The sequence below is a fragment of the Cupressus sempervirens genome, chromosome 10 (genome assembly GCF_028749045.1).
Source record: "Cupressus sempervirens isolate cs-2001-9-10 chromosome 10, ASM2874904v1, whole genome shotgun sequence".
NCBI classification, from domain to species: Eukaryota; Viridiplantae; Streptophyta; class Pinopsida; order Cupressales; family Cupressaceae; genus Cupressus; species Cupressus sempervirens.
Genome location: NC_143127.1, coordinates 648,712,691 through 648,726,460, shown reverse-complemented (window position 1 = coordinate 648,726,460; position 13,770 = coordinate 648,712,691). Strand labels below are relative to the sequence as shown.

The window sequence follows — 13,770 nt, the reverse complement described above, 5'->3', positions numbered from 1 at the left end:
TCACATTGCACATCTCTTCTTCAAAGAAGTAGTCAAAATCCATGGCCTACCCCAAACTATTGTATTAGACAGGGATGTAAAGTTTCAAGGGTATTTTTGGAGGACTCTTTTCAAAAATCTAGGAACTAACTTGACCTATAACTCTACCTATCACCCACAAATTGATTGGAAAACTAAGGTGTTGAATAGGTCACTACAAAACCTCCTAAGATACCTAGCTAAGAAACATTCTCAAAGTTGGGATTTTCTCTTACCCCAAGCATAATTTTTCTTCAATGACTCCATGGATAGGTCTATTGTCAAAAGTCTTTTCCAAGTAGTCTATGGCCTTCATCCCAAAGGTCCTTTGGATTTGCTAGAGTTACCATTAGACTTCAAGGTCAGTGCATAAGGAGAGAAACTTGCAGAGCTCATCACCAAGGTACAACATGAAGTGAAAGAAGCATTGAAAAAGTCTACCATGAAGTATAGAGAATAGGTAGAAAAGAGAAGAAGGGAAGTCCATTTCAAAATTGGAGACAAGGTATGGGCATTCATGAGGAAAGAGAGACTACCTAAGGGTAGATATACAAAAATTTGAATGAAGAAGGTTGGGTCATGCTCTATACTCAACAAAATGGGTGAGAATGCCTATGAAATATCTCTTTGCCCTACCTTGTAGATCTCCTCAATTTCAATGTTACAGACCTCACTCCTTATAAAGGTTTGATAGGTTCAACAAGTGAACAAGGTCACCAGACAAAAATGGATGAAGATTATGTCACTAACCTCCCTTAAAAAAAAAAAAATTGAGGTGGAGGAAATATTGGATACCAAGTTGCTGAAACAAACAAGGCATAAAAAATACATGCAACATCTAGTGAAATGGAAAGGACTCCCTAGCATTGATGCAAATTGGATGATAGGGGATCAAATCAAGCAACATGGCACCTCTGTGGAGTAGTTAACCTCATGCAGGAACTTGAGTTCAAAAAGTAAAGGGGAGTATGGTACAAGAGTGAAAACATTAAATGATGAATATTTTAAGTCCTAAGAACCTATAGGATAGGCTAGATTTAGCATCTAAACATTTGAACCTATTTGTAAGACCTAGTTCCAAGATTGGCATAATTATAAGCCCACAGTCAACTATGGTCAAAGGTGGTCAAATGACTTAAAATATTAGGATTTTCATTTTTTCATTTTTTTTTTCATTTTTTTATCCTAGTTGGATCATTTAGTTAAGGTTTGAACATGTTTTGTTCACAAATTGCAAAAATTGCTCAAAAGTTGTCAAGCAACTTTTTAAGCAAAAATTGCAAAAACTTGTAATTTGATCCCCAACAGCCAAAAATGGTTTTAAAATATTTTTTGAAGTTTTTTAATGACTGCATAAGCCCTTTTAGGTGGGTGGTATGTATCATGATGTACTTTTTCATTCAAATCAATAAAAAATAACTTAGATTTCTTGCCAATTTTATGTTGTAGCAACATGTATGGATGTGTATAGATGCACTAGGGTGTTAAACATATATTTCTAGAAATATGGATGAATTGAATTTCCAATGCACTTTTTTTGAGGTCTTGATCAGTTTCCCAAGTCAATATATTTGGATTTTTCTAGAGGTTGCTCTTAAAAGTTCTCATACCTAGGGTTTCAATAACAATTTGCCATATCTCAGGATTTCACCATGGGAGTTTGATGGCCTCTGGTGAAATCCAAGTGTGAATTATGTACTTTAAGATGCTATTTTTCTTAATTCTATATGTGTAGGTGGAGAATAGAAATTTGATGCCCTAGGCATGCAAGACCCATGTGTGTGCTCATAACACTGAACATCTCCCATAACTTGCTCTAGAAATAACACTAGGTCTTGAAATCAGGTTTGCATCTTCTTATGCTTTTTACTTCATGTTTGAATTGTTGGTTTCAAGTTTGTGCCTTTACAATGTATATCTCCTTTATATTTGGAGACCTAATAGGGCTAATTGCCTAGGGAAGAAATTGGGAGAAACCTAATTTTTTTTTAAATTCTAGTCTTGGTGTTTGGGCATGCTTAGTAAAACCTAGAAGGGTATTTTAATATGTGATTTATCCATAGGATTATATGGAGATTTATGAAGTTAACCCTAAATTTCATGAAAAAGGGTTACAAGCCTAATATGGTGGATTTGTGAAGCAACAATAGGATAAATGTTGCATAGTTTGGTTTTAACCATCAATCCACCTTATCTTAGACCTAAATAGACTACAAGTCCATCCTTGAGTCTCCCTAGTCTTAGTTTATGTTTTGGGATATTGTGTCAAAATTGTTAATCTGTGCAAATTTGGGAAATTTGTGATAAATTGTCTTGTTTGAGAGGATCTTCCTTTTGATTGGGATTTCCTTTTTTGGAGATTGGTTGTGAAAACCTAATATCCTATTTGGGCATTTGTGATTAGTGCTTAAGAGAATTTGGACATGATAAAGGACACTTTTGTTTGGCATATCTTTAGTGAAGAGGATCTAATTAAGGACTAATTGTTCATCAAAAGAATACTCCACCAGGATCCATTGGATCAAAGGGTTAACTATTTCCCTTGATTTCCTAAGGAACTTAAAATTTGAATGGATTAAATTTTTTCTTAGTCAAATTCATGATATTTAGTTGTGGTTGGAGATCAAATCTATCAACATCACAAAGGAAATTATTCATCTTGTGATTGGATACCATATGTATGATCAAACAAAGATAATTTGATGCCAAAGCAAAAAGGTAATTGAGGAAAAAGAAAAGGAGTATAGAATGGAAGAGGATTGAATACTAAAATCATTTAAGAACCTCTTATTGAATTTTCATTCAAGTGATTGTGTACAAGTTTTTCCAGTCAAGTCGACTAAACAGTGTGTCTTGCATAACAGTTAAATAAGCACGAAAGATTGTTAAGAAGGACCATAAATATGACCTTGATAAGCTATAATGGACATGATTGGCTGAGAATTTGGTTTCTCCTTGTAAGGAAACTAACTCTATGTGTAAGTTTGGATCACTTATTGTATGTATATTCTTTTATGTTTAGAATTATTTCCCTACAATTAGTGATGTGGTATGTGTTGGTGTTTTAAAACTAAAAGTTCCAAAATAGTACTAAGATGCATCAGATCAATAAATGCCTAAGGATTGGCTAATTCCCATATTAAACACAATTTATTAGATCTAAACTAACTTCAACAAAGCATAAAAGGGTTTTCTACTCTTTAGACTTTGTAGGGCCAAGGTGAGTGCACTTAGGGATTGAGATGACTTATTCTTTGATTTTCATCTTCAATACTTATTTACTAATGTTCTTCTCCTCAGATCTATCATTTATAGTAGGAAAATGGTTAACAATATTCTTGGACTTGTAATTAACTTCTTGGTTTATAGTAGCCAGTTATAGTTCAAATGAAAGCTATTACAATTAAGTGAATGACCAACATTTCAATTATTTATTACAGAAATGGAAAATTTATTTTGATTTAAATGTGTATTGTGCAACCACATGATTGTATCAATTTGCATCACAAATTTATGATTAGTGCCTTATTCATTGTTACACAAAGTCAAACCAATAACCCTTGACCTATTTAATTGACCTACAGTTAAACTTATCAATTGTTAACCCTAAATTCTATTCTTATGGTATCCCTCCCATATACCCTGAAACCCTACCACTTCATGTAAGTATTTACTTAATTCATTGAATTAAAAATAATAATGAAATGATATACAACTCATCTAAGCTTCACTACATTGAAAGAACTTTGCTCATTTCAATCTCAAAATAACAAATTCATGAAAATAGAGACAAAACTCAGAGACACAGATATACAAAACTTCCTTTTTAAATTAATTTTCTTTGAAAGTAATACAATATTGATCTAAAAATGAAGACATAACTCAAAATATGAAAAAAAAATTCATTCAAGATTCACTATATTCTCATATTTGCAAATACGAAACAACATACAATTGACACAAAACTTTGGACCGACTTTAATAGCATAATACTAAAATTATATAAGACTCAAACCCTCACTCCACATCTTGGAAATCCTTTTAAATAAAGGATTGCAAAAAGCTTTAGATTGGAGGACATAAGTCAAAAATTGATTTGGAATAGAAATAGAAAGATATTTTTACATTGTTGACCCTAAATTCTATTCTTATGATATCCCTCCCATATACCCAAAAACCCTACCACTTCATATAAGTATTTACTTGATTCCTTGAATTAAAAAAAATAATGAAATGATATACAACTCATCCAAGATGCACTAAATTGAAAGAAATTTGCTCATTTCAATCTCAACATAACAGATTCATGAAAATGGAGACAAAACTCAGAGACACAGATATGCAAAACTTCCTTTTTATAGTAATTTTATTTGAAATTAATACAATATTGATCTAAAAATCAAGACATAACTAAAAATATGACAAAAATTTTCATTCAAGATTCACTATATTCTCATATTTGCAAATATGAAACAACATACAATTGACACAAAACTTTGGACCGACTGTAATAGCATAATACTAAAATTATACAAGACTTGGACCCTCACTCCACATCTTGGAAATCCTTTTGAATAAAGGATTGAAAAAGCTTTAGATGGGAGGACATAAGTCAAAAATTGATTTGGAATCAAAATACAAAGATATTTTTACATGTTACTTTACAAAACACTCTCTGTATTTGATCAAAATTGGGGAAATAGATGCACAATTGGTAGGTGACACTTTCCTCAAGTGTCTTCAGCATGAAACTTGTTGTACTCTGACAACCTATCACTTTCCTTTCCTTTTCTTCACTTTTTCTTTTTTGTCATCTCATTGTAGTTCTTAACTGCTTCTCGTTGGTAGAGCCTTGATTTCTCCAATTGCCTTGCAAAAATATATCTCCCTTTTGGTGGGACATTCAGTGCCTTTGACTTCATCTCAATATTTTACTACCTTATTCTATCTGGCATCTGTAATGGCCTTTGATTCTACTAAAAAAAATTTCAAGTCTATTTCAACTTCAAACGATGAATAAATTAAGCTATTAAAGGGAGTATCATTGTCATCTTGAAAAACTAATGCTATTCTTATATGTATTAATATTGAACTGAAAGCATTTGACCACTCTTTCCAATTTTTCATCTTATTTTTAGCATCCAAAATTAGAGGGATACAAGGTTCAATCCCTTCTAACAAGATTTTCATCTTACCTTGTACCATCTACAATTTACTAGTGAAGAAACCTATTAATTTTTTTTACTGTTTCCATGTCTTCTTTCATTGTGATGATCTTGTCTAGTAGATCTAGCTTCTTTGCCATTAACATTATTAATCTTTCTAGGAACTGTATATATGGCCCAAATTGATTAAAGATGGGTTATAGCCATAAGATTACTTCATTGCAAAAATTTTCAACATCTTGTAAATAAATATAAATGGCATGAGCCTATTGAGAAATTTTATTTATAGTCTCTACTCTATGGCCTATCATGCATGTCAAGAAACTTGTCCTTACTTCACCACCTTATTATGGAGATTGAGCATGAATGCTCATCCTTCTTGGTTCTATCTCCTCTTGTTCCAACTCTATGGTCTAAGTAGACACTTCTAGTGTGACCCTTGCTAGTTGTGCATTTATGTCATGTGCCCTATTCTTCTTTGTATTGTTTAGTTACTCCTTCAAGGATGCAACTTCAGCCTCTAGTCCCTGAGCCTTTTCTTCTAGTTCCTCTACCTACTATTTTTAGACATAGCTCTTTCTCAAATCCTCTTCATAGAGCTTCCTTAAGTCTACATAATCATGGAATGTCCTAGCAAGCTTAGTCTCTATCTCCTCTACCTTGGCCTCATTTGTGAATGAGAAATGCTTCATGGCCTCAGAGATTTTTGCACCAGATGCACTCTACAGAGTCCATATTATCATGTTTCCTTCAACATTATTTTGGATATCCATTAGATTGGGCTTATTGGTCTTAGGAGCCATTATCCATACTACTAGGGATTTTAAATAAATGTTGAATCCTAATCCCCTTTGTAAACCACAAACTCCAAATGCCTCATATGAGATGGAGCTCTCTTGCCTCCTTATTTGGTCAAGCATAAAGGCTTGTTCCAGATCCCATCCTGGTACTAGAAGCATGCTACTTCTTTGGGCTAAGTCCCTTGCCTTTGCAGGGGTCTACTTTTCTCACTGGGTCATAAGCATGAAGTTTATCAACCAATTCTTAGATCTTTTCTTTAGATTCCCTTGGTTTTAGCTTCAACACTAGTTCACTCTGCTTTGCATTATACAGGAAGAATTTGAATTCAATAGACTTAAGGAAGAAATCATCTTCCATGAACTATTTTTTTTAGATGATTTTATCATCCAGCCTAGCTGTAGCTAGCTCAAGATCAGTTAGAGAATTCTCTACTGTATTCATCCTTACCTGCAAGTAACTTTGCCTTAGGTCAGAAAAATATTGATTTTTTCCAAGCATGATTTGAAGTGTCCTCTATTTTACCTTTTTAGGTATATGGACCAGTTTCTACCTTTTGTTACCCTTGGTAACTGTTGACACAAAAGCTTGCACCCTAGTATGAGGAAATACTTCTCAGAAAACCTTGTGTAACATAGAAACAATCTCAAAAGTGTGGGACTTGACAACTTGAGATTGAGTCTCTAGAGAAGGTGCACCTAACTTATCTTCAATGGGAAAAGGGAGAAGGAATGCATGTAAGCAAAACTACCTAATCTAATTTAAAGGGAAATGCACCAAATAGTATGTGGATCTACTTCTTTTTCAATGAATGCACTAAAAACTTAATATATTTCTCAAAATATAGCATTACCTACACCTTTTTTTATCTCTATATCATAATGAGACAAAGATAACACAATTAGAGAAGGAATACAATGGATTCACTTGATTTAATCAACCCCCAAGTATGAACATAATTATATGATATTTTGAGTGTCAAATACATTTAGCAAGTGAGACCATAGGGATATGCACACACTTAACTAATAGAAAATGGGTATAGTAGAGAAGATCTCTATTGACCATAGGAAAAATTATAGAAGAGCTCTAAAACTTTGAAAAGAGAGAGCTCTCTAAGAATAAGAAAAAAGAGAACCCTTGAGAAAACAACAAAACTTTCTTTTATAGTTTAAGCATAACTCTTGATTGCTTCATAATTCCATTCATGCATTTAAGACTATCAAAGGATGATTGGATGAAATCTGGGTGATAGATTGGATTTGGGACACTTTTAGAGTCATGGAAATCATCAACCCTAACTAGAAGAACTCTGATTCTAGCATGAAATGATGCCCTTAAAGAAAAGTTCCCCTCAAAATGGATAACCAGGAGGTAAGTAGCATGTCTTTCACATATTTTTAGTATGACCATAACTCTAGATGGTTGGAATCGATCATGGAGATTAGATCATGTAGGAATGCCATTACTCCCTCCCTGTCAGCTTGACAAATCAGCTAAAATTACTAGGTCAACTAAGTTAGACAACCAAGATGAGCCATGTGTACCAAAGGTTTATATCTTTTTGCCACCCTATGGAGTCTTTAAGTATCGACCATTATGATCTTATGATCACCAATAATGTCTTAGCATCGGGCATGTATCCTTTTTGGTTTGCAATCTTACAACCCCATTTGGTGCTACAACCATACAAGGCTATGACCCTATGATGCTTATGAATATCATTACGTTGATAGCTCCTAGAACTATCTTTATGATCTCACATTAGATCATAAGATTGTAGCATAGGAAATTAGTTGATGCATCGTAGCTTTGACTTTTCACCCTTGTGATCCTATGATAAATAGGAACTAAAGAAATGGGCCCACGTGGACACGTGGTGGAACCTCGCTATGTCACTATAACTAAATGTCGATCATTTTATCATAGCAACATAATGAGGGATGTTGATCTTCTTCCATATAATGATCGAGAAACATGGAACCAACCTACTGACCATGCCAAAATCCAAATCAATTAGAACTCATTTGTGTGCTAACCTGTCTAACATTTTTCCACCTCACTTGATAAGTCTTTACTTTTTTAGCCCACCCAAGGAATGACATCACTTGGTCCACATGTTACAATATCCCTTTGTCCCCTTCCATAAAACCCTTGTAACTTCCTAAGGAAACAAGGTGATGGTTGTAGATCTAGAAAGATCTGATGGCAGATGAAAATTTGCTAGTGACTTGTGCTGACCAAAGAAGAACAAAGGCCCCACCTACATGTGTGTCATACTGTCTCTTTGTCACATTGAATAAAGTTTGTGTTTTTCTATAAAATGACATAGTGGTGCTCATTGATCTGGGAAGATTTGATAGCGGGGAAAAATGTGACCCTATGGGGATATTAAAATATGAAATTAACCTTGGGAATTAGGATGTAACACATATAACCAAAGTATTCTTGCATGCCCTAATATTTAAATTTTCAAACATATGAATGTTAGGGTATGCTTAGGCCTTTGAATTCAAATTTTGGTGGGAAGGCATTTTTGGTTAACAATTCTAGTGACTCAAGTGGGATGCAAGCCTACTATGAATAAGACCAATGACCTAAAGAATCCTTAGGTTGTAGAGTTAACACAGAAACCCATCCAAAAAAATCATAAAATTGTAGAGGGACATGCCCAATGAAACTCAAAACTACTCTCTATAATGGAAAACTTGAGAAGATTCTCTGCAACTTTAGTAAGACCTAAAAATACTCAAAACCCTACTATCTCACAAAGAGACAAACAATGAGACTTCTTGGAATACATGAACAAATAGGAAGAAAATTACTCTAACTATACACACAAAATACTCATCTTTTATCTAAAGTAGGACTTAAGATATGTTCCATTAATTGGAATAGGCAGAATTTCACCATTAGGCCTTCTTAATTGAAAAGTATTGGCCTATTTGCAACTAATAAACATATAAGGACCACTCCATAGTGCATCAAATTTTGAGTGCCTCCCTGGTTTCTTCCTATCTGCATCCCACTTGAGCACAAGGTCACCCTCTTTAAAATTCTAACCTTACCCTTCCTATCAGAGCTCTTTTTCATCTATTGCTAATGTGCTTTTAGGGTTTGCATGGCCTATTTTCTATTCTCTTCCAACTCCATCAATTTTGCCAATCTAATTGTCATGGGGTCATATTCTTCTAGCTCCAATTGATGAGTTAACTCAAGAGAGGGGAACTCTAATGAGATAGGAAGCTTGGCTTCTTTTTCATATACTAGCATGAATGTAGAGTTCCCAATGTCCCTCTTAGATGTAATTCTATTAGCCCAAAGGGTTGTCTTTAACTTGGCATGCCAACACCTCTGATTATCTTCAATTATCCTCTTCATGATTTTGATGAGGTTCTTGTTAGAGGATTTAGCCAAGCCATTACCTTGGGGGTAATAATTTGAGGAGGTTCTTAGATATATTTCATGTTCTAAAGCCCAAGATTAGATATGAGGTCCAATGAAATATTTGACATTATTAGATATAATTGTAGAAGGAACACCAAATCTAGTTATAATTCCATTAAGGAAATCAACCACAAAAGCTTATGTTGCATCCTTGAGGGCCACTGCTTCTATCCATCTTGTGAAATAATCTATGGTTGCTAGGATCCACTTGCAACCAGTACTAGAGGGTGGGTTTATTGGACCAATAAAATCCAAAAACCATTGAGTAAAAGGTTGATCAACCTGAATGGGATGGATGGGAAAGACAACCACTCTTTGCTTCCTAGAAAAGAAATCACATTTCTCACATTTACTCACCCATTTATAATAGTCATTAAACAAATTTGGCCAATAATAGCCAGCCCTTATTATCTTCATGGTAGTAACTTTGGATAAGAAATGGCCACCAGTAGAGTCATCATAAAAGTCCTTCAACAACCTACTGACCTGGTTAGTCTAGATGCATCTTAATAGGACTCCATCAGAATCTTTCTTGAACAATATTCCATCCACCAAGACATAGAGAATAGATAGTAACCAAAATTGTCTCCTCTTTATTCTAATTAAGTGTTGAGGATATCTTCCTTCTAGCAAGAAGGTTGTCATGTCCTACAACCAGTTAGACTAACCCTCATTACCTAGTGGTTGCTCTCCTTGAATAAAGAGGATAGCCTCCTCAGGTATCTCAAAAGATGAAGCCATCTACTCATAAAGTCGTTTAACTCTTATTATCTTAGTGATCTTGATATAAATGTATGTTCCATGACTTTAGTAATCCATCAAACCCTTTTTTAATAAGTATTATTTTTCAAGAGGAAGTCCTTCACACCTACATGTGGAACTAAAAGTTGGATTTTTTTATGAGACAAGAGATTCCTAATTTTTTTTAGATCTCTTATAATAGAAAGGGATTTCTTCTCTACATAACTATATCTACCCTCATAATCATTGAGCCCTTCACTAAAAAAAGCAATGGGTTGTTTCAAGTTTTCATCATTTAGTTGTGTCAAAACTATTGATATGCTTGATTCTCTTCCAAAGGAGTAAATGATGAAATCTCTATCAAACTTGGGGTTAACAGGAGTGAGGGTTGAGGCAATTTATTTCTTGATTTCATCAAAACTAGCTTTCTCCTCCTTAGTCTAGGTGAAGGTTAAATTCTTTTTAACATGGATGTAAGGGTTTTGACCATAATAGCAAGGTTTGGAATGAATCTTCTTACAAAATTAATCCTACAAAGGAAACTTTGAAACCCTTTCTTATGAGTAGGAAGTGGGAGAGAAAGAATTTCTTGTACCCTCTCTAGATCTATCCTCAATCCATCACTTGATGCAATATGTCCTAGGAGCTTTCCCTGCTTAGTGGCAAACACACACTTCTTGGGATTTAGGGAAACACCATATTCTCTACATCTAGCAAATACCTACCTAAAATGATCAAAGTGATCTATTGTGTGTTTGGAGAAGATAGTTATATTATCAAGATACACTAACACAAAATTTTCCATCACACCTTTCAAAGCCATCTCCATTACCTTCTAAAATATGGCACCTTCATTAGTTAGTCCAAATGGAATCTTAAAATAGGTAGAGGTACCCAATTTAGTGGTAAAGGTTGTCTTATGTCAATTTTATTCCTGGACAAGTACATCATCCGAGAAAGAAAATATTTTTGAACCACTAACCTTGGATAGAATTTGTTCCATAGAATAAGATTAGCTATCCATGAGGAATTTTTAATAGGAAAAATGATATTAGCCTCTATGAGTTTTGACAACTCTTTTTTCATTAATGGCTCAATCCTAGGATTAATTGGCCTTTGTTTTTGTCTAATAGGCTTGGCATCTTGGTTCAAATCTATAGTATGCTGAAATAAGCTTGGGTCAAAACCCTTTAATTCTTCATACATCCATGCAATGACTTCATTAAATTCTTGACATAACTTAATGAAAATTTCTTGTTCAACTTTAATACATACCTTTCCTAAATTAAGAGTCTTTCCATCAGCAACAATGATGGGTGTGTAGTCATCTTTACTTATAGTCAGATTTGAACCCTTACTTCTTACTTGATTATTAGAATTGAAAATCCCATCCAAGGTAATAAGACCCTTAGGTAATTTGTTAGAGTTCAAATTCATGATTTGGTCCCCATATTGACTTTGGAGTTTGGATTGATTTTTAGTGGAGAATTATGCCTCATTTTGCAAAAAAAATAACATTTGCACATTAGAATCAAACACCTGCCAATCTATGCAATTGTAAAGAACAATAGGTCTTATAACATTCCCAATTTGTTCCTCCTTCTCATAAACAACATGCTCCGGTATATCATAGTGGGCACGAATGACTGCAAGCCTATTAGCATGTTTTTTCTTGTTCCTTAGACCACTCTAAATATTGAATGCATGACAATCTTCAAGTAGATCCCATACTATGTATTTATATTATTTGAAGAGATTGTTCTTCACAATGTTCTAGTTCCTAACTTGATTTACAATAAGCTCACAGTCCCCGTACACCTTTAAGATTTTAACACCTCTCTATCATGCTAGTTGGAGACTTTGGATTAGGACCTCAAAATTCTACTGCATTATTTGTGTAGCTAAATTGGAGCCTATAAGAAAAATAATACTTTTCCAATTTAGGAGAGATCAACATAATGCCAGCCCTTGAACTATTTTTGTTTCTTGAACCATCAAAGAACAACTCCCACAATCTATTTATATCCTCTTTTATTTTCATGAGATTGGGGATAGAAAAACCTTTTTCAAATATAAAATACGTCCCAAGACCCATCTCTTTGGCTTCTTGTATTGGATCAAGATGATAGGTGGTGGCCCACTCATCCAAAAGAAAATCAAGGACCTTTGCTAGTGAAGTAGCAGGCTTATGGAATGTGTACACTTCTTCCTCCTCCCCAATTTTACAATTCATGTTTATAGGTCTTGGAGTATAAGTCTTTATGTGGTTAAGGACTAAAGGATCTACCCTTAGGGAAGCTCTTGCCCCATATCTTGTCCCAAAGAACATAAATGACCAATCTATCACAATATGACCCCCTATCTGTGTAGTGAAATCTTTAGAAAGACATATAGAAAAATAAGGTTCTATATCTACTATTGTTTTATCTTGGGTTACTATGCAACTAGGACAAGCATGTAATTCCATCTTTACATTTTTTAGGACCCCTACAGTCTTGAAAAAGCTACCATCCAATTGAAGGACATCCCTAATCATGGGCTCATATTTGATACAAAGGAGATCAACCACACTTTTGGGCATTCCAAAACTACTAGCCCCTGAATCTATCATACAATTATGGACTAGTTTAACTCCTATGATCAAAGAAATGTAAAAAGGGGGAGGCATAATTTTCTTACTTGTTTCTCCTCCCTTTATTGGCTATACCAAGCTTGTTGCATTCTCTTCTCTAGGTAGTTGATCCTTGGCCTCTATGCTCTATAACTCCTTCTGTAGTGATTCTTTTTGCAATGGCATGGTGGTAACAACATCCCACATGGAGATATTTAAATTATTTCTTCTCATTTTATCTACTACATTAAAAGGAGTGTTGACTGCCTTGGTTGAAGCTTTGTGGATTGCATGGGTAGATGGTTGAGGTTGAGTAACCTAAGGCTCAACAAGGTCTTTGTTACTTGTGTTTTGATTTTGCTAAGGAGTATCATTGGATTGGGCATTCATTAATAGCACTTGAGGAACAACTTTTGAAGTTGAAGCCTAAATGGATGATAGGGCATAGCATCTTCAACATCTCTTCTTTTGCTCCTAATATTGTGAGAAATGGAGTCTTGGCTTATATTAGAGTGTTCCTCCACCTGATGATTAATGAAGGAGAAATCACCCTATCTTCACATATGTTAGGCATCTTTGGGTTGGTTACCATCATATGACTATCCTACTACAGGCTCTTGAGTGGTTAAAGCCAAATAAGATTCGGCCTTTTGACACATACAATAGGCATAGAAGTAATTGTAGGAGGAGCAAAAATCTCAGTCTTGAGCCATATTATTTTGAGGGACTATGGTCCTACTTTGATTTGAACTTGAAATAGAGGCATAACTATTCTTCCTATTTAGATCAAAAGAAGTATTCCCATAATTATGATTTAGGGGCCTACCATTATTTAGAGTTTGATATTGTAGTTGAGGAGCCTTATTACCCTGAGCTTGTTGCCTCTCCAAAGTCACCACTTTGTTGCTCATTTTTTGCATCACAGAGAAGCTATCCTCTAGCTTCTCCTCTTGACCTTGCAATATTTTATCTATGTTCAACATTATAGAC

The 13,770-nt window shown here is 34.4% G+C and overlaps 1 protein-coding gene across 1 annotated transcript in view; it reads right to left on the bottom strand.

The window, feature by feature from the left end:
* Positions 1 to 12,402, bottom strand: part of LOC149535492 (chaperone protein ClpB1-like) — a 111,022-nt gene extending 98,620 nt beyond the window's left edge. Inside the window, exon 1 of the mRNA XM_089806148.1 lies at positions 12,231 to 12,402. Coding sequence (XP_089662274.1) covers positions 12,231 to 12,402 — 172 coding nt within the window. The remainder of the gene's footprint in view (positions 1 to 12,230) is intronic.
* Between the last annotated feature and the right edge of the window lie 1,368 nt (positions 12,403 to 13,770).